Genomic DNA, 25,552 nt, shown 5'->3' with positions numbered 1-25,552 from the left:
CGAGGTACACTAAAGGAGAGAAAAGCATGTACTTCCTGCAGGAAAGCCGGTGAAACGATGCGACATGTTTTATTAGAATGCGAAGATGTCAGATATTTACAGAACAATGTGAGATATCTGCTCAGCTGTCGGTTGATGGCCCTCTGGCCTCCTTGAAGCCCGTTTGTTCATGGATAGTAGGGTGAAAGTAAGCGTGTCCGCAATAGAGTTGAGCTGAGACGATTGGAGCTTCTTCTCCAGGCGGCCCAGCGGCCCGCGCGGGCCGCTGCTTCTCGAAGGCCGTCTGCGTCGGCGACACAGTCCGCCTTGCGCTGTGTTTTCGCAGCTTGGTTCGCGTTGATGCAAGATGCAGCACGAAGGTCAAATCGCGCGCTGCTGCGCTTCTCACTGCGCCGTTTTGAGAGCGAGTTTCCCCGGTAATCAAGTGAGATGTTTTCATTTCTGTGTTCGTGTTCATGCGTTCAATACTTGTTCATTGAGTTAGCATGCCTATGTTTACAAGTTTACGCGGCCGATAAATCTACTATCCTTAATTCGTATTGCTGCCTGCTAATTTGCTACCGCAATCGATGCTTCGCCTTTCGTGCGAAACTGCAACTTTTTAGCCGGCTGTACGATTTTAAACTGATACTGCGCTACAACCTGCACCACGAGTCACAATGCGTTTATAGATAATATTCGCACACATGAAACAAATTATACCGTTCACTATCATAGATATAGATATCCCTGGAGAAGTTATCTCTGGCGTACAAATTATGGGAAGCCACAAATACTTTTCCCAATGTGCATAATTCGCTTGATTAACGAAGTGTTGGTAAACTAGCCTTAATAAAGCAGACATTGTAAAATTGATTCCAAAGTCCCGTTTAACGCACATTGTACTACAATAATGTTCGATATATTTCAGCTGTACGTATGCATGTGACGAGACGTGCTTTTGGCGTGTGTATTCTTATTTGTCAAATATTTCCTTACGTGATTACTTTTTCGGTGGATTGTGCTTTGTCCAAATGTAGTCTTTTCCCTGTTTACTTGTCTGCTTACGCAGTTTACGCAGTGTGCGCAGTCGAATCTGCATAAAAAATGAATTTAGAAATTATCGCGAAAGTAAGCACACCGTGTCTCGCTCAAAGCATATGAACTTTTCAGGGCTTCAAAACAACTACAATTACACCTGACTACTTCGCACAAAGCAATTCGAAATGTATATTTCTCTTTCTATTGAAAATACTTGTGATGTGTGTTTAATTAGATTGATACCACAAAGATTTATTGATATTTATTCATGCCTATTTTAACAGTGTTTTTTTACACGTGTCTACCCCAGGCACCAACACAGACGACTCCTGCAGGCTATTCAAGAATCGGCACTCAGATCGAGAGGAAGTCGACGAATTTCCACCAGTAGCGATGGGGTGGCTGTTACTTTCTCCATCCCTTTCACTGACTACGTCATCATCTACGTACTTTGTAACGCACTTGCCGTGCTGGTGTTCGCTTTGGAGGTTGCATGCCAACGATACGGCACACCCTGGAGATAAGCGCAATAAAGACAATACGTTTCATTTCAATAGGATCCTGCAAAGAATTTTGCGAAGAATTCCGACGGGATTGTAGCCTTTAGAGCACAACGCTAATTTGTGACTTTCGCTGAAGGTTTTCTACTAGAAATTTATAGCCTTACAATATCTCCTGCAAACGTAGCATACCTTTAGCAACTACTGACAATATTTTACTGGCATCGGAGTCCCACCTTGTGAGTCAACGTTGCTGTCGATCAACATTTCGTCTTAGGTAGGGTCCTGTGACACTGTCTAGCCCTTGTAAAAGAAGTTAAAGCAAGCACTCAACGAACGTACAAAGAAAAGCAGTCCTATTGATTTTGGTCACTTGGGAGTCACTAATGATATCTGTCTTGTTGGCTTATAGATTTGTACAACTATATTAGCAGATAGGGTGCGAATGCGTCAAGCATGGCTGCTCTAGGGTACGTTGTAGACGCAAGTATGTCATAAAGCTTGCGGTAAGCTCTCACAAATACTCGAAAGATAGGAAACACCAACAAAATCTCTTATCGGCGCGAGTAACCATACACAACTGTGGCTTATTACAACGACAGCAATTATATGTACTATTGTCATGAGTCGGACGCCGGCGGTACACGAAAAAGAAGACGACGAAAATCGCGGAGCGTTCCGAACGGCGCGAGCGCTCGAGGCACGCGAACCGAGGTGTGGTCGAGGCAGAAGCGAGGCAAAACCAGCATGTGGCTCTTGGGCTGGAAGGTCGCTTCGTCAGCTATGCTTTGACGACGGGAGTGCGGAGAACCCATCCACGAAGCTCGTGACGCTGGCAAGGCCCAGGCGTAGCTGTAGACCTCGGAGACGTCCGGGCGAAGCTCCCCGGGACCGGCTGCTGCTGCTCACGGTGGTTCCGGTCCTCTTCACAAGAATCTCTCTTCCTCGGCCGAGCCCGATCAACCGATAATCACCGGTACACCGGGCCGCCACGAAGATCGTTGGAGGGCGAAGAATGCTTCATTAGGCCTAACCAGGCAATTGACACGGCAGCGGCGGCTACCGGGGCACCAGCCACGTACTCGGTCAGGCCAACGGAATCGCGAGTCGTCGGAACTTACGGCATCAGCGACACCCTCAATGAATACGACTTGGACTCGACGAGAGGAAATTTAAGTCGATGGTCCGTAAGAGCCCACATTTCTGCTTTGCGACGCAGTTAGGCTGGGGCTAGGGTGGCCAGACTTTGATGAGTCAGGGCTAGGACTGACTTAGAGACTTTAAGACGGAGCTAGACTGCGAAACCGAGATGGAGTATTGTTTGTTAGTAGTTTGTAGTTAGTCCGAGTTGTGTATTTTACATTGAGTGAGCATCTTTGTTAAATATGGCTTTAGTTTTGTGTGACTCGTGCTTTTACCGTCCTTGTACATATTAAATCCTTGTTTGCTGTGCTGTCAGTCGTGTCTCTCCTCCATCGAGGGCAACGCCTATGTGCAACCCCCCTGCTCCCAAGTAAGAGTAGGTGACAACTATCGAACAAAAAAGTTCACGGACCAAGGTATCCGACAAAAAGCTGAATATCTCCGCAGTCCCAAAACGCAGCCTGGTAATCCCAATTCCAGCCTCTACTGGCATATGCGAACAACATTGTGATGTACCGTTTTACTGGCTACTTTTAAAGGCGGCTCGGATATTCAGCGTTTTTTGAGATACCGTGATCCGTAAACTTTTTTCGCCGGGGCCTTTTCGCCGCCTCCGTCAATTTGCGGTAACGTGTCCGATGCTGGAAGCGTGGCCTGCTCTGCCGGCGCGCTCACGTGTGTTGGAGGTGACGTGGCCTGCTCCGGATGACAAGGAGCGGGGGCGTGCCGAGATCGCTGGTATCTTCATGCTTGCTGTCCCATTTCATGCGCACTCCTTGGGCTCTATAACGTAAAAAGATTCGAAACTGTTTCGATTCCAAACTACTCTCGTCAAATTTACGTAACCACCGACGCAAGCATCGGGCGGCGGCCCGCAGCGTTGTCTGAACAGCACAATCAAACAACATCCTCGTTTGTAGGAGGTAACCTTTGTTCGCTTTCAAAACACTCAGCGGTTTTTCTTGTCTAATTGGCTGACAGGAGACGAGGAGCATTCTCTAGTGGGGAGGGTTTTGATGGGGCCGACCCAGCACAGTGAAAATAGATAACCGCATAAACAGGGTGGTGCAGGTTTCTCCGATTGGTCCGCTTCGCCTTACTTAGCTTGCGGTGGCTGGTCGAACATCGCGGCGGCGTGCAACGGAATGATAAGAATGCCGCTAAAACGGATGCTCAGCAAGGAAGAGTTGGCAGAGCGATGTCGTATACGTGCTGAAAGGGCTCGATAACGTTTTACTGCCACGCAAAAAGGCTTATCATGCGCAAATAAATACATGCTCACCGGCAGTGCGAGTAGCGAGGGCCTGAGCGATCGGTGGGCAGCCATCTTCTATTCCTTCGGACGGGGTAGTCTGTGGCTATTCAGAGAAAAATTCAGTTTTGTTGGCATAATAATGCATTTTTTCGCGTACACGTCACTTTGATGTGGTGAGTTTTCGCGGTTACAATTGTGAGGTCGCGTGACAGACCGGCGAAGTGGGCGTAGCCAGAAACATTGGACCAATAGCAGAGGGCTAATGGTGAAAAGGCGCCGCATCAGGGAAAATTATTTTTCTTTTGTGCGCTTTAATCATGCATAATCAATGTGTACATGTTATATCATATAGGGAGCTATCGCGGTTTTCATGACGTTGCGTGACAGACAGTCGAAGTGGCCCAAAAATGTTTTGACCAATCGTGGAGGCTGATTGCAGAAATTAGAATCAACACGGTTTGGAATCATTTTACGTTATACTGCCCCTTGTTGGGGGTCACGGGATCTGCAGTATTGGAGGCATATCACAGTCAAAATAGGGGAATTGTCTGAAACAAGGACCGTTCCCTTAAATAGTCCATAAACCAACCATCGGGCATCATGAGAAAAAAACATAATGTGGACTGTATACTTAGCACTACTTCAAATTAAGGAAGTTTGAAAAAAAGGATTATTTAGCACTTAATTTGTGAACTACAATATTGCAGCTAGTGAAACCCCACTCAGTCGAAGCAGTGTAAAGCTGGCGTATTCCAAATGGCGCTATAATAGGTCTGCAATACTTCCGACAAGGGCGATCACGCGCGACGAAGTAGAGCGAACATCAACCACTATTTCGATGAAGAGCAATGAACCGACTAACTATTCAGTCATTTCAAGCATTGGGTGCATTAACATGAGAGACGAAACGAGGCAAGTTGCGGAAAAACACAAACGATGGCATCGACAGAAGTTGTATTATTGGCATCGACAGAAGTATTATTGAAATAACTTGACGTGAATAAAGGCTCGGCGAGAAGGGCGAAAGAAATGCTGATCTGCTGTTTTCTTCTCGGATCGTAAATTTTTCTTCTTCTCATAAGTTCTGACTGCATTGTTGTTTTAATGAGATCTTAAACGAGACTAGATGGCCTCAGGGGTGTTTGTTGAGCCAATTAAGCTGGTGGTATTGTGTGATAAAATAGGTAGAGGTAAGTATGGTAGCTTTCCAAACTGATTTTCTTTAGTTGTAGATATGCTTTGTGAAAGAACCTATTCTGCCGCTAATACAATTAAACGACATACACCGAGCCAGGAACTGGCTTCGGGATTTCTTGTTTCCCGGACAGCCGCGCTCAGTGAAGCGGTTCCGTAACATTTGTGCTTTGAGCACAATTTGCAAACGACTCTTCACCCTTCCCAAGACTCTCTATCGCGTGTGTTCATGAAGTTGCTACCAGTGCCATGAAGAAACACCGGTAAAGCGATGAGGCTTCAGTGGAAGTTTAATCTCAGCCGGCGCCCGCGTTGAAATTGCAATACTATTTGTTCAGCGGTTATCTTTCAGGCAGTAAGTACTATAGAGGCTCAACTTGCGCATCAATTTATGCTTCACCATCGAGTGACTGCCAGCCGCTTCGTTTTTCGTTGTTGTGGCTTGTTTGACTGCTTTAAAAAAACTTACGTCAAGATTGGATAACTAGAGAGTGGAAGAGTTGCGTGAAGTAATGTCAGTCACTCATCCAGATTTATTCGTCAAAAAGCACCAAACAATATTGGCCAGAAGTTTGCACCACCAACTATCTATAGCACACTTAGATTGTTATGATTGTCACCTCTGGAACTCTCGCTTTGGTGCGTCATGGGATTGGCTACAATGCGCACTTTCATTTATCAAAGTGGCGTTATGTTACCTCGTATGTCTTGCGATTTCATGTACACTGTAACGCGGTCGCGTACGATCAAGACCAGCTCGAGTTTTATATTAGATGCCTCCAGGTTTTGGCGTGTCTGCCTATAATGCTATAAAGAAACCAATACCATCTGTCTTCCACCACAGCAGCCCAATGATCAAAGTGTTAATCAAACTGTTAGGCCACGATCGTGTACATGCTGCTCTGGTAGCATGTACATGTAGCTGTTTGAAACCTCTCGTGCGTGCATGATGGGCCAATTTCCCCACGTTATTCCCTGGTGACAGCTAGTCTTTTGACACGCGCTGCCAGACGGCACTGCCTTTCGCATCGGTCCATATATTTATACTGCACAGCCTTCGTGATCTGTCCGCATTTTTTGTTAGACAGATACTTAGAAAGTTTGTGATGGCCGCGTATAAATAAATCGCATTACATAGCCATAGAGTACCTATATATCCTTATGACAAAAAATTATGTTTTCTAGCCTCCCTACATTTCTCAATGATCATCCCGTGATGACGATATGGCAATATGATTTTAGGTCTATATTTCGAACCCAAAGCGCTTTACTTCACCAAAAGAAATTTATTTTAACAAATATAGAGGCGAAAAGCTTACATCGGGCATACACATAGATTTTTCTTAAGCAATCGATAGAATAGCTCATGAAACATTGTTGGAAAAATTAACTGGATTTAGCACTTGAGTCATTGTTGTATCTTTAATTAAGCGTTGCTTAAGAAATCAACGTCAATTAGTGTCCATAAAACGTTAATTGTCGACATTGAGACAAGTTCGGCATACCTGCCTCAAGGAAGTATATTTGGCCCGCTTTTATTTTATATTTTCAATAATGACATCGTAAGCGCCGATGGTTAAAAATATGCAATGTATGCCGATAATACGAGTTTATATTTATCAGGAACACATGTAGAAAGTATCACAGACTACTCAAATGGCACATTAGACAAAATATACCGTTGGAATTATTTACACAATATTTGTTTAAATGGAAAATGAGGTATTTCTTCCGCCATACCCATACGATCTGCTTCACTAACTAAATCTTAACAAATAATGGCCTTTCGTCGCACACAAAAACACGATGTTTTTTTTTTACATGAACACATGTCATAGGAACACCATATTGAATATATTAGTAGCAAACTTGGTAAAGTCTTGGGCTTGTTGAGAACGTACCAGTCTATATTGCCTAGTGCACTTAAAGTAATGCTATACAATGCTCTTTTTCGTTCCCATTTACGTTACTGTGTTTTGGTGCTGGCTATAGGAGCTACGAAATCCTTAAAACGACTCGAGGTTTTGCAAAAAAAGTTGCCTTTACTGTACAATGCACACAGATCTGACTGTGAGAAAGTACAAAAAAATGTCGCAGTTTCGCCCGAAAGGCGAAGCATCAATTGCGATAGCAAATTAGCAGAGAGCTATAAGGAGTAGGGATAGTAGTTTTATCGGCTGCATAAATTTGACACATTCGCTTACTAACTGAATTAACAAGCGTGGTGTCAGCGCGCACAAGCAAACATGAATATACTCGATGACCGGAGACAACCACTGCAAAAAACCGTGGCGTGGGGAAGCGCGGCCGCCGCAGCGAGCGAAGGTTCGTGCGGTCTATCGCTTCAACGGAAACTGAGCGGCGTACGCACAGCGCATACAAAGGTGAGAGCCGTGTGGAGATCGCTTTCAAGATACGGTGCGCGCGACAACACCGACAGCCGGCACAGGCGCAAAGTATAAGAACGCATTTTTTGGCAGAGTAGAAGCTGCCCCTCCCCCTCCCTCCCTCCCGCGCACCCTTCCCGCTTTGCTCCTTTCGCGTGGGAGATTGCGTCGCCAGTTACCCTTGCGCCCGGTTGCAAGATACGCATTTGGTGCCAGAGCACAGCGTCGCCCCCCCCCTCCCTCCCTACCATACCCCCACGGCCTTTCGCGCGGAGGAAGTCGCGTTTTCTCTCCGATGTGCATTCGCTCTCTGTGAAGGCGCGCGTCCCCCGCGCGCTTTCACTAGCACATACGGCGCGCGGCGACGATTTTATCGCCCTTGGACTTTATACGCAACCTCACGGCGACTGCGACGCCGACGGCAGAAATCCGCTTCAAGTGTCCATATAATTGCTATCGCAATAAAATTGCGACTGCTTAGAAGTACTAGCTTTTCATTGCTTTTAGATCCGACGTTATCTAAAGCCAGAAACATATACGAAGCTTAGCTAATTCATAACCATATCCGAGCTCTCGTTGAACAATACAAACTAACCACTCGCAAATTCCACGACCCCGAACGAATTAGGATTTCCAGCTACTGGTTTATTTCGTATTCCACGTCCCCGAACGAATTGCGACCGACGACACACGACGAAATTCCACGACCATGAACGAATTACGATTTCTAGCTACTGGTGTATTCTGTATTCCGTATTCCGACTTTAGTTCTAGCAGTTTGGAGGTAACTGACGCATCATTACATGCTTCATCAAGACACGATATAATAAAAGTATTGTTTTCTATGTAATGTTTAGTAACTTTCCCGTATAGTGTAGAGAAATGGGCGTTTGTAATGTCTATCTCTAATATTTGTTAGTCGTTTCTATTGCAGATATTTGTAGAGCTTAGTAGTGGTAGATGTTTATATGGTATTTTTTCATTAAACATGTTACGTATAAGCTCGTTCCCCGTTACTGCTGATGGTCTTCTGTTTTCAAGGCGTGGTGAGGCCAGTAAAGCTGCCTTAAAGGGACACTAAAGGCAAATAAAGAGTCAAGCTAAAGGAATCCAGCAATCCTCTAGAACGTCTGAGGCGTCAATATGATCGCGAGCAGAGGTTTAGTAATCGAGAAATTGTGCTAAATGCACGACACGATAAGAGACTCCTTAGGGACATTGAGGTACTTACCCGGTCACGAAGGCACTCCTCAAAAAAAAAATGTCACTAGTACTCAACCACTCGGATTGAAAAAAAAGAATTGCGTTGAATTATGGCAGAAGAAAATGCTACTTGTCTACTTCTATTAGATTCTTGGAAAACAATAACTTTTTGGCGCTACCCTTGAGAACGACATGTGTGGTTTAAAGGTTTGTTTTCGCTCGATTCTGCGCGGTCCGCTTTCCAGTTTCAGTAGTTCCGTTATTGCGTAGTGCTGCGCTGGTGGTACTGACTCGCTAAACTCGCACTTGAAATTGCAAGCAGCAGAGAGTGATGTCGTGTCCATGTGATGTCGTGGGATGCCCGAACGGTTCGCATGACGGCACGTCCAGACGATCACCAGCTTTCTCGCCAGACGTCGCATTGCTGGAGCTCGCTGCTTTCGCGCTCGGAAAAGCCTGTGTAGAGGCCGCCGTCGTAGTACACAACGACGCCGGCAGTGCAAGCCTTCAGCAGCATGTCACGCTTATCAGAGCTTAAATCACTGAAATCAAGCCCAAAATCGCGAGCTCATGTGTCGTTGTCAGTGTCATCAACAAGGTCAATTGTGAGGAGCGTCGACGATCAACATGTTTACAATTCGGCGCACGCTTTTCCTTCCGCTTTCGCACTGCCGTCGGCTCTGTCTTGGCTCTGTTTCTGGTGCGCATCTGCGTTTTCCGCAAAAAATCCTTAGCGCCGTCTGCGGGCGGTGTTTCACTCACCGGCGCCACAACGTCACTATGAGACCACGATGTCACCACTCGCTCGGGAGGGCGGATGATTTGAATGGCGCTAGATCTACGCGGAGCAATTTTCTTATAAAATAAGTCTTCTTGGCACGAAACAACCGTTTTGAGGTTTCTGTGATCGTTTTATAACATTCCACGTTGGCTTAATATTTGCCTTTCGTGTCCCTTTAATGCAGCTTTACCCCGGCTATCCGGACTACTCATGTGCAATTTTGGCATGTACCGATGGGGTAAAAGAACATAAACTTCAAACATCAAATATCATTGATATTGACAGGAACCACGCTTTTCTTTCGCTGTTCGCCGGTGAACTCTCAAGTGAGATAACCGGCAGAGCCTATCTCACGATGAATGTGGACGCTAATGCGATTACCATTGAAGTGCCACATCGTATCGTCGAAGCTGAAACGTGCATGGAGACCGGATCCTCTCTTGCGCTCCTGACTGCACAAGCTTCCATTCGATTCATCCGAGCGTCGACTCCGCCTTGTCTCAGACCAAATTAAAGAGTCATTTTTGTGATTGTAGAGAAGCACACACGGAGTGACTTATACCTAGTTACCCAAGTTAGCACCTAAGAGTTTCATCGAAGACCCGCAGACGCCAACTGGCACATACCGAATGATATATATATATATATATAATTATTGTCCAATAATATGCAATAAGCCTAATGCAAATAGACGCGGAATAAAATAATCATTGCAATATGTTTAAAAAATTTCAAAGCATTACTTGAAGGGGCAGTACAGCGATTATTGGGTGCACTTCCCCCGACGAGCTCTGATGTAATGTTAAACACAATGTTCAGTTACGGCACTGGCGCTCCCTCAAACAGGGGAGATACCCAACGCAAAATACAACGAAGCGTACCCTCAATTGCTTACCCAGCATGCACTTTCCAGCGTGCGGGCTAGTTCAGCAGAGACTGGCTCCTTATGAAGCGCGCCTTTGGTGGAAGGAAACAAGTGTTTCGAGGCATGGTATTGCACAGGGCATGGCATGGAGTGCCACAGCGGGCATCAGCGCTTCCTCTGGTGAGCCACGTGATTGTGTTACTTTTTTGTTAGACTGCTTGCTTTCTTGCTCGCCGCTCACTGCCAAAGTTACCGTGCTTATCGAGAAAAGACATTGTACCGAAAAGGGGATAGAAAGCCTTCATTTACTTCCATATAGTTTGAATTCATTTTTTATTTCTTCTTCGTTAATAAGAAAACACAGGTGGCCCGCAGATTCTTTTCCTTGGTGGCTCCTCATTCGCACTGACAGTCTCAGACGCGGTGCTGGCATGCTGCCTAGTATCGGAGAGCCGTTGGATCAAATTCGCCAGGCGCTTCGCGCATGCTTTCTCCAGCGCCAACTGGTGGTGTCGCTAGGAGCAGAGTGGCTGCGAAGGAATACATGAATGTGAAGGTGGGCCTTGGAAGTCAGACTCGACACTAGTTGGGCTGTGCCCTTGAGAAACGCTGCCGATCACGGCGCTGAGATACTCTTTTCAGTGTCTACTTTTCAGACGCAGCACCTCTTCATTCACGCGAAAGCTGATTTTTTAACTATCACCAAAATTGAAAGCCCACTTAAGTATTTATGCGTGTTGTTTATAAATGAATAAAATTATCGATTTTCCACGTACATAATCGTGATGCGAAACACAAAAATTAGTACCGGGTTCATTGAACAAGTGGGGTACTGTTATAGCGGAACACCGGCAACAGACTCCCCATTGATGTATTTTTGGCGTTGTCATGCATTCTGTTTGCGTAGGTCTGGTATGGCTTCCATGTACTCCTGATTTTTGTTTTATGGTTTACCGCCTTATATATTTATTTTCTGTTGTTATGTAAGAGGCCAACGCCAATTTATATCGTTCTGCTGATCTCTGGAACATCAGTCTTGTGTAGAAAGCAACAATCTATTACTAAGCAAGTTCTTTAAGTTACGGGAAATGATCAAATCCCTTTCTGGGGTGCAGAATCTCACCAATCGCTACAGCTACGCTGAACAGGAGTCCGGAAATGCAGGCCATACTGGTGATCACTGCAGAAACGAGAATAATTGGCAAATTATCAGAAAAATTTAAATCTTGCCCTTTACAAAATAAGTAGGCATGCACTTATACGCAATTTTGTCGTGTGACATGGGAAGCGTAAGTAAGTGGCAACTACGAAGGCTGCTCCTGACAAGAAGTGCGTTATGCATACTTTGCAGATGCGCAAACGGGTATATTGCTTCTGCACAAATATTTCAACGCGCGACATGCCCCGTTTTAATATATTTGCAGTGATGCTGCTTCCTTCGCAAGTAGTTAACACTTGCCTGGTGGCGCGAACCAATGAGATTTTTCGCCGAGGACGCCCCTTTTATTGTAAAAAAAATTAAGGGATATACTTTTTACTATCGCAGTGGTATATTTCCTGAAGGTATGGTTGTCCAACGGACAGCATTATTTTGCGTATTCCCTCGCCCTTACGGTTATAGCTGTGCAAGTGAGTTCTTTCCCGGATAACTTTTACTTACCAAAACACATCTGGGTACACAAATGATTATAACCTATGAAAAGTCGAATCTAATATGTCGCCCGTTAGATTAGGGTTAATCTAAACGTAGCATGTTGTCATAAATAAAAAATACCAGAGCTTTACAATTGCCCATGATCTGAAAAATTATTTCAAAACAAGTGATTTATACCCCTGTCAGACGGCACGTGTAATGTCATTCGCAGCGAATGAGATTACGTGTTAATGCCATTTTTGTTGCTTCTACACGGGCATAGCGAATGACATTCACAGCTAATGGCATTCGCCCATTGAATGAGTTTCCCGAACTCATTCGCGCGCGACTTGTGTAATCTCGACGACAGGGGCTTGGCAAAAGGTTACAATAACGATAACTTAAAACTAAATAGAATTAGGGTAAAAGTTCTTATTATTTGCAGTTATAAATCTTGTAAATATTTTATGACGTACAGCATGCCAGTTGAAGCGGTTTGTGCATTATATTCTTGTTCCCAGACTCCGGCAGGACGTTATCAGCAGTTATCACCACTTATCAGTACCTAGCTCTTGTCGGCCATGTTTAGAAACGCTTGTTCATTCCCGTCTGCATGTTGTTTTTCTGCGAAGTGGTGCCGCGTTAACCCTTGTACCAACCATGGAAGGCAACCGGGCAGCTTCGTCAGCAGAAAATGAGAAGCACAAAACCCACTGGAGCGACGACGAGACGCGCGCGCTTTTGAAAGTCTGGGAGGACCACCTCAGTGACTTGCGCAAGACGAAGCGCAACCTGAAAGTCTACGTCGCCATAGCCGAGTGCCTGCGTGCGCAAGGGGTGGAGAAGAGTGTGAAAGAAATTAAAAGCAAGATAGAAAATTTGGGAAACCGGTACCGGTAAGTGAACACTTCCGTACAAGGCCAAACTCCTCGCGTGCATGCTGTTTAGTTGCTTAACTGCGCACCCGCTAAGCCGGACAGGGAGGTGCGAAGCACGCACAATGTGCACGCGTATCCCGTCTCCCCTCTAGTCCGGCCATGGCACACGCAGCGAAGTACGCTGTTAGTGGATAATAGACTGAAAGGCGCGAATGTCGCTTGATTTTGTGTTGGGCGAACCCCCGTTCGGACTGGGCAACTTGTGCTGGGGCGCCACGCGTTATAACAGGCACATGATAAGAAACATGCTTTCGATGCGCCCTTCACGCGGCGCTAATTAGAAACGATGTGTCTTCATTCTTTATATGCATTTTTTTTAAAGATTTCGTAGAGTGGGACATCGTAGTGATTTGAGCTTTTACTACAGCAGGGCTTGCAAACGCTTCCTAATGCAGCTGTGCGTAGTTCTTGGTTGCAGAATTTTTTTGACTTTGCACTCTAGGTACTAGTACTTTTCCCAAGGCATTTTTGCATTCTTTGCGTTTCTCGTGCCAAATATTCCTGCATGTCGACTGCGTGGTTTAAGTAGAAAACAAGCAAATGCATACTTTTTTCAAAAGCACTGTCGTCTAGAAATATTTGCTAACGCTGCTCTCACCTTGACTAGATGAACGTGAAGCAGTTGTAATAGCAGAAGTACCGAAAGGAGCATAATTGCAATGCATTGTTGGGCAGATATAGCTTACGAACTGCATGTTTTGAAAGGGTACTGGCATCCCTACTAGCAGTAACATAGTACAATTCTCTGAAGATTATGCCATATGTTTCTTGCAGGAACCTCAGCCGAAAGACGACCGGACAAGGAGCCATTACGTGGAGATTTTACAAGGACATTTCTAGGTTCCTTGGCAGCCTGCCAATGAACGACAGCAGCCTCACTGAAGAAACGTGTGGCGAAGACGCCACTGTTGAAATAGTAAGTACATATTTTGTAGCATGCAGGGATCCTGTGCAACCTGCGTACGAAAGATGTTTTGTTTTGTATCACTTACCAGGAAGAAGGCACACTGATTTAGTGTGTTCCGTTGTTGGCATCACATGCGGCAAACATGACTTGTTTATCAATTCATTATGCACAACTGCTGTTGTGGCTGGGTAAGAATGTCAACATGAATTCACACTTGATGGTGTACCAACATAAACATTGTGTGGCTGCAAGATGCGAGAGTATATGTAGAATATTTATTATAGAAACGGGTAATACGCCTACTCAGCTTGTGAAGGCTGCATGCGAGAGGTAGTTGCTTTTTGCTTCTGTGGTAACAATCAGAACACTCATTGCAAACAGTCTCTTTACAAATATGTTCACATGTGCTATATTCTCTTTCATTTTCTCAGATTATTCATAGTATGGAGCACGGGCCGTTGGGCGAAGAAGACTCCCAGCCACCTCCAGCATCACCAGATGAATGTTCACATAATACAAGTACATTATACTTGCCCTCATCACCATACAGCACAGACGACTGTTGGGCCCAACCACAGGCAGAAGTAAACAGCCAGCAAAACAATCAAACGAGCAGGCGCACCACACAAAAGACTCTCCTAGCGCAACTAGTCGCTACGAACCGGCAGTTGTGTGCTGACCTAAACGAAAGCAGGAAGCAAGAGTTGGAGCTACGGCGAATGGAACTTGACATTGTGCGCGAATCAGCAGCTACAGAAAAACTGTTGACTGACGCGCTCGTGAAGTATTTGGCAAAATAAAGCATGGTGTTTGAGCTGCTTGTGGTCAACTATGTTCATTGGGCTCGTTTCCAAAAATACTCTGCAAGCGCAGCCCTTATATCCTCGCCTTCGCCAATGCATGCATCAGAATTGTGCAGGGGCTGCTTGTACATTTCGTTGAAGGTGTACACATCCTGTATCCACTGCTCATCCACATGATCTCGAAAGCATTCGCAGATGTTGTGTAAAGTGCAGGATGCCCTAATGGCCAGTTTGGCATTGGACAGTTTGCATTCCATTCTCTTCAGAATGAACCTGAAGCGTGCTTTCACTCGGCCGAATGCGTTTTCCACAATGCGCCTCGACTTTGACAGGTTGTAGTTGAAGATTGCTTGCTTAGAACCACTTGGGGCATTTGCATATGGTTTCATTAAATGCGGTGTCAGCGGAAATGCTTGGTCACAGAGCATGATGGGTAGTACAGGCACTCCTTCAATTACTGACACCGGAGAGTTGAAGTGATCACTCTCCACTATTGTCTTCAATCTTGACCGTCCGTAAACATGGGCGTCGTGGCATCTACCCGGGCTCCCCACGTTCAAGTACAAGAAGCGGTAGCGGTGGTCGGCAACTGCAAGCAGTATGATGCTGTACCTGCATGAAATAATTGTTTGCCAGCAGTGTGGAGAAATTATCCGAAGTGAATTAAAAAACTAAACATTTTATTAACATCACGTTTCAGGGTATTAGCAGCAGCATACACATAAATATTTGAATTCGTACAGGTTTTATAAGATATAAATTTTGTCACCTTTAAACGAAACTTTCTTTAACGATGGTTTTTAAATTGACAATCTCTTCGGTGGAATAATTTCATACTGAAGCTACTAGCATTTTAGTATGGGCTGGTAAGTATCCTGAACATGTTTACTACACGATTGTGAAGGAAGAAATATAAGGTATAGATGCTACTTCCTGAATGCTATTCAAGGAAAATAACGAGGTCTTATGCGGCACTAATCACAAGCAGAGAAAAGAATTCTCACATATTTAAATAAAAGTGCCGATATGAAAGTGTGTTTTTCATTGTACGAGCTGCATATGCCTGAATATCCCAAACTTCACATTTTTAAAGAAAGCTTAATTCCTTGGCACGTGCTTTCACTTCTACTTACTGATTTTCCAATAAAGTACATTTATTCGTAACGCAGTTTTCAATTATTTGATGTTTTGTCCTGACCCTGTGCTGCTACCACATATAAAGACAACGTAAAAAAAAGCGTACCATCCCTTGTAGTTATAGTAGTCGACTGCATCTTTCTTGGGCGGAGATATGGGAAAGTGGCAGCCGTCTAGTGCACCCATGGCCTGCGGGAAACCAGTTACGGCGTGAAACTCGCGCATCTGCTCGGCAATTTCCTCCTTCCGTGGCATGCGCACCCAGGTGCCTTCATGAATGTCCACAACTGCTCGGCAAAACTCTCTGTACACAATGTTCACAGTAGATCGGCCGATGCCAAACAGGTGTGCAATCGTACGATCTTCGGCGCTGGAACAGAGGCGGTACAATCCCACGGCTACGCGTTTTTCCGCGCTAATTGGCTTGCGCATGTTGGTGACCTGACGCTCCAAGACGCACTGCAATGATATCACCAGGTATCTGAATGTGGAAGGGTTCACGCGGAACGCCTGCTTGAAATTAACTTCACCCAGGTGAGGGAGAGTGTCCTCAAACCAATTTTCGTTTCTTGGGAAGCACCATCGTTCTCGGATAATCCCTGGCGAAGTGGCAGCCCAAACAGCGGCCAACGTGACCGTATTGGCTTGCAGACGCAGCTCCAAATCCCTCGTTGTCCTTGCGCATGCCTCAGTAGCAAGCTTGATCCGCTTCAGCCGGTTTCGACGCTTCATCCTCAACAGCTGGAGAACAATTAATGCTTGTTTGCATTGCTCGTCATTTGTCACTGTCATAAATTCGACAACGCTTTCACCGTCCGCCATAGCGCCAGCTGCGGATGGAATCGTAAGCGGCTTTGAGCCAGTCTTGCTTTGGATATTTATAAGCATTTCTTTTCCACTAATGCTGTCGTATGGCTTTGCAATATATTTGCAAATAACCTTCCAATGTTTATCATTGCATTACTTACAAAATAGTAAAAATGTGTAAATAAATAGCACGATTTCGCAGGTTTCGTTATCATAGCAGCCTGCCGATAAACATTGCCATCAATTGCGAATGCCATTTTGTTTACCCGTGTAGACTGGGAACGCAAGACCGCAATGACATTCGGTATGAATGTCATTTACTGCAAATGACATTACACGTGCCGTGTGACAGGGGTATTACACTTCGCTCCTCGAAGAGCCGTGTGCCGGTTGACCTCATGAGCACTTAGCAGAGTTGGGAACGTGGTTTAAATCATGGATCCAGAAACACAAAGAGGTCGGACGTAACCCTAATGCAAGTGGCTTGCTTGTACCGCTAAATCACCACTGAATATTTCAGACATGAGCCGTTTGTGTACGGCTCAACGTGACCGGCTTTAGGGCCGGTCAACTCTTGCGCGGCATTATATAGCCGCGTATATCGTTATATTGCTTCTAAAATTAATAAGTACCTGTTGCGCGGAGGATGTCATCCAGTACTTGAGTGAGAGTGCGGCTTATGATATTCTTGAATTAAGCAATTTGTCATAGACCGCAGTTTTCGCATATAGTTGAATAACTCTGCTCTGATTTTATAGGCAGACGACTTTATTACCCTATATAGTTGCTCGGACATTCCGCACAGACGTTTTGAGAACGATATGCCTGAGAATTTCTGACATTCCACGCGTACTGCTGGGGCCCAAAACGCATGATTAGGTTTTCTGATATTCGCTTGTAAAGTAGAGCGAATATTATACGTACTTGGTTTCGTTAGTGTTAGCATGAGCTGGTTCATAGATAGCCAGGAGGACAGAAAACATAAGTGATTGTTTGTAAAATTTTCAACTGGAAGTATCGAAGGTTCAATGCGCACTTCGCTAGGTTAACTCAGGTAATAACGGAATGTCACATCGTACGATTAACGACATCATCGAGAATGGCGAAAATGAAGGTGTGACGGCCTATGAACGAGGTGACGAAAAAGTACCTTTGGCAGCTTGGCCTTCGCGCGGTTACGTCGTACGGCACGGAGTAATCAGTCCGGGAGCAGTCAACCTCATGACCATGCCCCCTCGTCACACACCTATTGCATAAAAGCCTAGTTTGCTGCGAGACACATTCAGAAATTACCCGATTGTGGATACTTACTTGTGGAACACAGGAATATGAACTTTATTCAGGTTTGTCTCTAAAAGCGCCACTTGTTGTCAGTTCTGATATATGTTCAACTGAACGTTTGTATTTAAGAAAAAAAAAACCTAAAAAAACTTAAAAAACGACCAGTTTGATACATCACTGCTACATTAAAGAAGTGTAGACTTTATACCTGTAGGTATTTATGAACAAGTTGCATACCATCTACACTGGTGTGTGTTTCATGCTTCTCTTGAAGTCCCTGTCAATGTAGGCAATTGCGGATACGGTTTTTTAAGCCTGAAATGCAATTCAGCACAAACAACAAGTAAGCTGGACTTCGGTGTTTGCTCCTGTACTTCGGTTTCTGTTACATAGTTTCGGTAGCTTCCGAACGAAACGAAGTAAGCGTTGTGTGCAGTTTTGTACTGGCTTTATAGGAAATCCTGCGCAAGTAATTTCACCGTACCACTAAGCCGGCTGTTATATTACACGGCTTGTCCTGAAGATACCTGAAAGACTTTCAACACGGAGGTGATGTGCAGGCAGTTTATACGGAGGTACCACCTTGTCGTGGACGTAGAAGCCGCTGAGCCGCAAGAGGCATCCTTCTGCACCCGCCTTTAAATATTGATAACACCCACGAATATCACGCTAACCGATACGTTTGCGCCCCAGTTGCACAGATGAGAGCTCAGCGTGAATATAACGTTCATCTTTTACCGGGAGCCGCACACATGAGACACACTGATATGAAGGTTTACGAGGGGCATTTAGCTAAGCGAATATTTTATTGCCAACGCTCGGAGTTTTCACTTTTTACAGAGAATCTGTTAAGGGCTAGGTTCCAGGAGATCGCGCCCGTGTAGTAGACCGACAAGGCGTGTACAACAATTATCATCATAAGGACTGGCTCGAGCGTCATCCTCTTCTTCCGCAGCTGGCTCGTTGGCGCCCCTTGGATTGCGCTCGTTCTCGTGCTCGGCACGCGCTAGTGCCACTGCTCCCTCGCTTGTCGTCGTCTTCTGCTTCCACAGCTGGCTACGTTGTCACTAATCATTCCATTGACGCACCACACCGCGCTTTTCGCAGGAACTCATGTTTGCTTCTTCATTACGTGACGTAGCTCACTTTGGCGGGCGCGTGAGCACGTCGGCACTAGTACGCGAGCTACGATTGGCGTATCCGCCTTAAAAAAATTACGAGAAAGAGAAAAAAAAAACGCCAATGTCTCTCTCTCTCCTATATCGTGTGTAGGTTCTTTGTCTGTGCTTTAGCGCACATGTACATCACTCTGAAACGTCGCGCCCCCTTGCGGCTCCAGCTGAAAGTTGCATCGCTCCAAGGCGAAACATACATCGCTCAAAAGTGTAGCGCCACCTTGTGTCGCCTACTGAAAACCGCATGTAACCGCATGCCACCTTGTGTCGCTTGGCTAAAACCGCATGTAACGAAAACATGTTACACTACTGTCTCCCATATTTTTGCAACCGCACTATATCAATGTGCTTTCCTTTGGTATCATTGTGCATTGAGAAGATGCCATTATTTGATCGAGCATGCATTGCGTCACACCTCGCATGACGCAATTGGAGCTAAATTTATCCTCGTGCGCTGCGTTCACAGAGGCATACCTTCGCAGCACGTTTGTTGATCTGAGCAGGAGTAGTCGCGCTTGAGAGCTCACTATGCCATAGTAGTTATAGTTCATAAAACACAATGTGGCACTTATCAGGACTTACAACACCCGCAGGTGTGCAATTAATTATAGAAGTGTCACGCTTGCTCGGCTACGACGCCCCTGCGCTCGACGCGTAGGGTCCTGAAATGGTGTGAGGAGACTCGGGCAGCACGAAAGAGGAATGGCAGGGAGGTTAACCAGAAAGGAATATCCGGTTTGCTACCCTACTCTAGGGAGAGAGGGGAGGGTAGAGGTAGACAGGAAAGTAGAGAGGCAGCAAGAAAGAGGGATACCCAAACCTGTTGAGCAAGGCGGGAAGTGTGTCTCTATAGAGCGCCAGCGCAGGAGACTGAGGCAAGTTCAGGAGCGCAAATAATCTACGAGTGCGGCGGGTTCGAGTGGCCCAGGGCAGTCTAGGGCGCCACCCAGTAGTGGGGTGACATTTTTTTTTTTTTTTTGCCTAAGTGCGCAAGCACTCTCTGGAAATGAAACGGCCCACTGCGACTGAAGAGCACGATTGCAAAATTCGACCATAAGACCCACTAAATGCAAGTTACTTAAAAAATGTAGGCTTTGTAATGCATGAACAAATGCAACTTGCGTATTTGGCTGCGTTGTTTAAGTACCTGACTGACCACGCACCCTATGCAGCACACACAACATCTTTGCCGTACTCCTTTACGGCTTCATCACTGATACCAACTACACAATGTTAAATGCTGAATTTTTTCTGAAGACGAACATACTACATCTGCGTACAAAGGTTTTTACAATATTGACACACTGCTAGTTTTGCATTCCTGCCTCGACCTAGCTCTGTTCGCCCCCCCCCCCCCCCCTCTCCTGCCCTTTCGCCTACTCCGTTTCCTTACACCAGGTCTGTCTTCCCAGCGACGTTAGCATGTTTTCATCTGCTCTCCCATTTCTTTATATTTTATTGCGATAGCAATTATATGGACACTCAAAAGCAGATTTCTGCCGTCGGCGTCGCCGTCGCCGTCGCCGTCGCCGTGAGGTTCCGTATGACGTCAATGGAGATGAAATCGGCGCCGCGCGCCGAACGCTGTATGTGCGAGTGAAAGAGCGCGAGGGGCGCGCGCTTTTACGGGGAATGAACGCACGGCGGAGAACAAACGCGCGTTCTGCGCCGTGCTCCCTTAAGGGCTGCAGAAGTAGGCGTCTCTTTCCTCCTTTACAATCACCATATATGTAGAGCAAACGCGCCTTCTTCCGACGCGCGAGACGCCGTGGGGGAGGGGGGGGAGGAGGAAAGGGAGGCGACGTTTAGCTGTGGCACAAAATGCCTATTTATATAAAACGTTGTGAGGCGAGAAGGTGGTAAAGACTTCCGACGCTGCTCGACAAGTGTCCCGTTCTGATCTCGTCGAAAACCTCCGAGCCGCCCCCAGAGGCTCCGGCAACAGTCACCAACGCCGCGCGCGTTTTGTGCGAACGCAGGCAAAACGCCGACGGCGTCGACAACAGTTCTGCGTGTTGCCGGTGCTGCTGCATGTCCAAGTTTGTACAGCTGATAAAACTACTATCCTTACTCCGTATAGCTCTCTACAAATTTGCTATCGCAATTGATGCTTCGCCTTTCGGGTGAAACTGCGACAACTTTTTCTTTTACGCATTCGTTCATTGTCATTCACCTCTTAGTTCATTATTTGTTCGCTCCTTCCATGTGTCCACTCTTCCTGCTTTCTTTTTTTTCACATGTTACGTTGCATCCTTTTGCCTTTCTTCTCCTTTCAGGCATCGGTTTCTGCCTGTGGGAGTACACGAATACCACCTCTTGCGTTTCGCCACAAAATTGATTGCCAGTCCAGCGTCCAGTTCCACGTGCTCAATTTCAATCTTCGTTGGGCCCTTTCTCTCGGTTATGCGGCAAGAAGTTCTCGGGTGACCGTAAATGAGCTCGCGCCCATCTATAAGCCATGGAACCCAATTTATGCTGGCAGAATGTAGTGACATCGGTGCTAGAGACATCCAAGCATGAGCTGAGAGAATTTCTTTCGGTCAGAACGATAGAGGTGGCCTCGTTTGTATGTAAATCGAGGAGCCACGGAGTCTTGAGTAAGCCGCCAAGTTTTCGTAGCCTTGAATTATAGGCACGCTCTCTTTATGTTTAGTTTGAAAGTTTGTCACGCAGCATATAAACAGGGTGAAGCATCTCGTATGTGCGCATGGAGCTTATTCCTTGCAATGAAGTGCATTAAGGACGCATGGTTTGGATCGTAGGTCACCATACGGTAGCCAGTTATTGGCGGGTTCAATACAGAGTGGCTCAATATGTAGTATATTTCTTCTAATGACGGACACAACACGAGTAAACGTGCAATCTGTCACTGCATGCTACTTTCTCCTGACGATGATGTTATCATTCCACTGATCACTTTATCTTCGCTCACTCTGCTGATTTTATAGGCTACAAAAAAAAAATGAAAAGTGGCATGTAACGTTCAAGTGGCGCGATGTACAAAGGTAGCGTAAGCGCCAGTCAGCAGATGACGTACACTCCCAGTTATATTATTCCAAAATACATTTAATAATACCAAGTTATTTTAAATTAAGTGACGCAAAATTTGTAGGAAAGTGGAACTACTTTTACGCTATGTAGGTATAGACAAAGAAGCGGCATAATAGACAATTTGAAAGAATGTCTTAGAATTATGGTGAATACTTGTGTACAACGACCAAAAAAAAATGCTCTTGCAGTTCTGAGTAAACGGATGAAACTTTGCAGAAGTGGTACGCCTAATCAGTTTTATGGCGATAGCAATTATATGGACCCTCATTCGCGTTAGTGCTGCCGACGCCGGGTTATCCCGGGCGCAACGGTGCATTCGCGGCCTGCGCAGCACAACTCACCGACCCTGCTGTGCCCGCGCGGCCGAGCGCGTACGCGGCCTACGTGCCGTGTGTTGGAGGTCATGCAATCTGCAGCGGGTGCCAGGGCGAACATGCTGGAGCGAGCAGGGAAGGCTGGTTTTATACGCGCCGTCTTACAGTGTCGGAGGTCACATGATTGGCTGTTTCCGAGCAGCACTGTTGAAGTGGTGAATGGAGTGGCAGCACGGCACACTCGCTTTGGGACAAGTACGCGCGCTCCCCGCTACCGCCGCTCCTCACCACGCTACCGTTGTAACCACGAGCGCTGGCGATCGTCGAGTCAACAGCTCCATCTATGTTTGTATTTGGGCTCATGACACCTAAATTGTTATTAAGGAAATGTTTACTACAACCTATACTGCTCACAAAACTACGTGTCTTGCTTCATGTATTCGTACTTGGCTGTTGCTGTGAATGCCTCACCTTCCGGTCTAAAATGTGTGTCCTTGTGTTTTTACAGGGAAGCTGCCTGTGGCTATGATCTGGAAAAAAATGTGTGCAAGAAATCATTATGTGGGCCGATCCTGGTGATTGTGCCGAAAAAGTCCAAGCTCAATGGCACATACTGCTGTGGGCTCAGAGACCTGTAAAACGCCCTTGAACTACCCTTGTCAATGAATGGACACACGGGATTGACCTGCAAGAGCGCCGAGCCCTGGGCGGACGGAATCGCCATCTATGCACAGACCGACTGCATGAGTGCCACCCCCTACGGTATGCCAGTCCTAAATGATGCCACCGTCTCGGATTGTGCGGATGTTTGCGCCGTTAGGCTACAAGATGGCGCGGTAGTTGCTGCGGTACACATCCCTCCCGTAACCTCGAAGAGAGGGGTCGAAGTCCTTCTGACTGACGTGTTCGGTTGGGTGTCTCTCGACAACAACACATCAATCGTCATCGTGAGACTAGCGTTGATATCAGCAGACCCGACGGAAGGTGGATCTCATCGTTCGTGTTGGAACGTTTCGGCAAACAATGTTTCAATGGAGTGGATGTGCCAACAACAACACGCAACAGATCGTGCATTGATCTCACATTTAGAAAGTATGTGTTTAAAATGAACGTGCAACCAATTGAAGTTTACCATAGCGACCATAAGGCAGTAATCAATATGGTGACCATGTGAATGGTATTAAAAAAGAACAAGACAAAAGCAAACAACTAAGTAATGTGTTCTGTCTTTTCAACCATTTAACATATCCACCAAATTAGAAAAAAAGATTTAAATAGAATTAAATAAAATCAACAGCTTCACTGGTCTTCCATCTTCACATAGTGGAAGGGCTCCGTTTTTTTTGTTGTTATTCGCGACATGCTGTAGGTATCGCGGGTGACTAATTCCACATGATGCTTCCAACAAGCGGCCATCGATGCATTATACACCGTTGTGAAATCCAGACGCTTTGATGCATGTTAGGACATTGGATCAGTTTGGCACGCTTCATTAATATTTAATGGAACGTTTTACGAATAAGATGGCCTTTGTAATACTGAAACAGGTAGACGAACAGCTAACAAAATAGATAGCAGCAAGAGGATAAGAAGGGTCCTGACGCGGCGTTGTGTACGGTCCTTCCCTCATCGGTCCATTGAGCTAACTCGACATCATGAAACCGTATACCAACAACATCACGTTGATGTGTTGAAGTTACATTTAATGGATATAGGCCATCACTGACAGTTAACGCCACCTGCAAACAGAAGCGGTGTTTTGCACCTCCTATATGTACATTTTTCGCCTCATATACGCCTGAAAAAAAAAACGAACAAAAATAAAAAGAGTTTGTTCTAGGTCGCAGGAAAACAATGAGAAATCGACTTATGTCGACTTAAGAAATGTTTGTAGTTAGTCGACAGGTTTTGCCAACATTATATTCGCTATCACGACTGCCTTAAGAGCCGATGTAACGTATAACATGTTTTGAGAAAATACCAACGCTCGGACCCATATTTGAGTGCCCGGCACTCATGACGGTAATTGGTGGGATAAAAAAACATTCACCACAGCAATTTACAATCACAGATATGGCTAGCGTAAATGAAGTCTTGAAATTAGGGGCCCTGATTATATCGTAGCTGACGGAAGTTAGTGTTCTTACGCAAGAAATCGTCAATTTCTCTGAGAGATCCCAAGGGTTCTTGTATCATTCCTAAGGCAAATTTTCGTTATATGCAGTCACCCATCAACAGTCAAAAGATGCACTTGCATTGTTTCCATTATAACTAGCTATTACCGGTTTCAAGTAAACGCACATGGTCAATTGGGACCACAAGGATCATTAAGATCAAGTACGCAAAGTATAGATCAGTACAGAATATTTTGAAAAACTCATATACAAAAGGGAAACAAACGAAGCATATCGCCAATACCCTTTCACTGTAAGATATCGTACAAATAAAAGAATATTGCGAACAGGATAAGTCAATGTGTTGCAGAGCATTCTAGGCACACTAAATAAGATAACCCAGAGGCCCGTTGTTTCAAAAGTTTAAATACGGAAAGAAATCTATATTTGTTATTGTGCATTTAATCTGCCCACATCTCCTTTTTTAGACTTTTTCATCGGACAATATGATTCGCTTATGTGTCGCACTAATTCCTCAGATCTCGGATAGGTGAAGGGACTGAAGTGACCCTGATGAACCAAACCAGCCAGGTCATGTCTTTTTGCCATCGAGGTCATCGTCTGGTGAATGCACAACACGTAATCTGGACTTGTCCACCAAACATCATTATACTCGGTGTCACCCCGCCACGCAAGATATCAGCACTAGAAAATAAGATGGACCACGAAAATGGCTAAATGGTCCATCACGCTGCACGCTCCTCTGATACATACGTGACTGCAACGTATGATCCCTGATGTGATACAATACATGGGGTAATCATCACATCATATGCCTCGAGGCGATCCCTGTAAATAAATATGTTTTCACCACCAAACTATAGTCTTCGCTGATTCTCGTGACGGCAATAAAAAATCAGTTACTTCTCGAGACTAATAACTTATTCTCCTACAGCATATATCTATTCGTCTATTCTTTACTGATTTAGAAAAACACTCGTGTGGTGAACAGCCATGGGGCAGAAACGGCCTACGAAGCGTCCA

General features: G+C 45.5%; 2 protein-coding genes across 2 annotated transcripts; one reads left to right on the top strand and one right to left on the bottom strand.

The window, feature by feature from the left end:
• The first annotated feature begins 12,248 nt into the window (after window positions 1–12,248).
• On the top strand, window positions 12,249–14,626 carry LOC119453704 (myb/SANT-like DNA-binding domain-containing protein 1). The gene is made up of 3 exons (XM_037715742.2): window positions 12,249–12,877; window positions 13,694–13,835; window positions 14,258–14,626. The coding sequence occupies exons 1-3, from the start codon at window positions 12,642–12,644 to the stop codon at window positions 14,624–14,626; spliced, it is 747 nt and encodes a 248-aa protein (XP_037571670.1). The 5' UTR covers window positions 12,249–12,641.
• A 35-nt stretch (window positions 14,627–14,661) lies between these two features.
• On the bottom strand, window positions 14,662–16,919 carry LOC119453703 (uncharacterized). Its single transcript, XM_037715741.2, has 2 exons — window positions 15,873–16,919; window positions 14,662–15,241 (listed from the first exon to the last, which is right to left on the bottom strand). Exons 1-2 carry the CDS (start codon window positions 16,652–16,654, stop codon window positions 14,662–14,664), a joined length of 1,362 nt encoding a protein of 453 aa, XP_037571669.1. The 5' UTR covers window positions 16,655–16,919.
• Window positions 16,920–25,552: the final 8,633 nt, after the last annotated feature.

This window comes from Dermacentor silvarum, chromosome 5, assembly GCF_013339745.2.
Source record: "Dermacentor silvarum isolate Dsil-2018 chromosome 5, BIME_Dsil_1.4, whole genome shotgun sequence".
Classification (NCBI taxonomy): Eukaryota; Metazoa; Arthropoda; class Arachnida; order Ixodida; family Ixodidae; genus Dermacentor; species Dermacentor silvarum.
This window is presented reverse-complemented; position numbering and strand designations above follow the sequence as displayed.

Excerpts from the sequence above, each read along its gene's own strand:
- LOC119453704 (XM_037715742.2), top strand. The coding sequence starts at position 12,642 with ATGGAAGGCAACCGGGCAGCTTCGTCAGCAGAAAATGAGAAGCACAAA. Across the intron at positions 12,878-13,693 it reads AATTTGGGAAACCGGTACCG|GAACCTCAGCCGAAAGACGA; the intron begins GTAAGTGAACAC and ends TGTTTCTTGCAG. Across the intron at positions 13,836-14,257 it reads AAGACGCCACTGTTGAAATA|ATTATTCATAGTATGGAGCA; the intron begins GTAAGTACATAT and ends TCATTTTCTCAG.
- LOC119453703 (XM_037715741.2), bottom strand. The coding sequence starts at position 16,654 with ATGCTTATAAATATCCAAAGCAAGACTGGCTCAAAGCCGCTTACGATT. Across the intron at positions 15,242-15,872 it reads TACTATAACTACAAGGGATG|GTACAGCATCATACTGCTTG; the intron begins GTACGCTTTTTT and ends TATTTCATGCAG.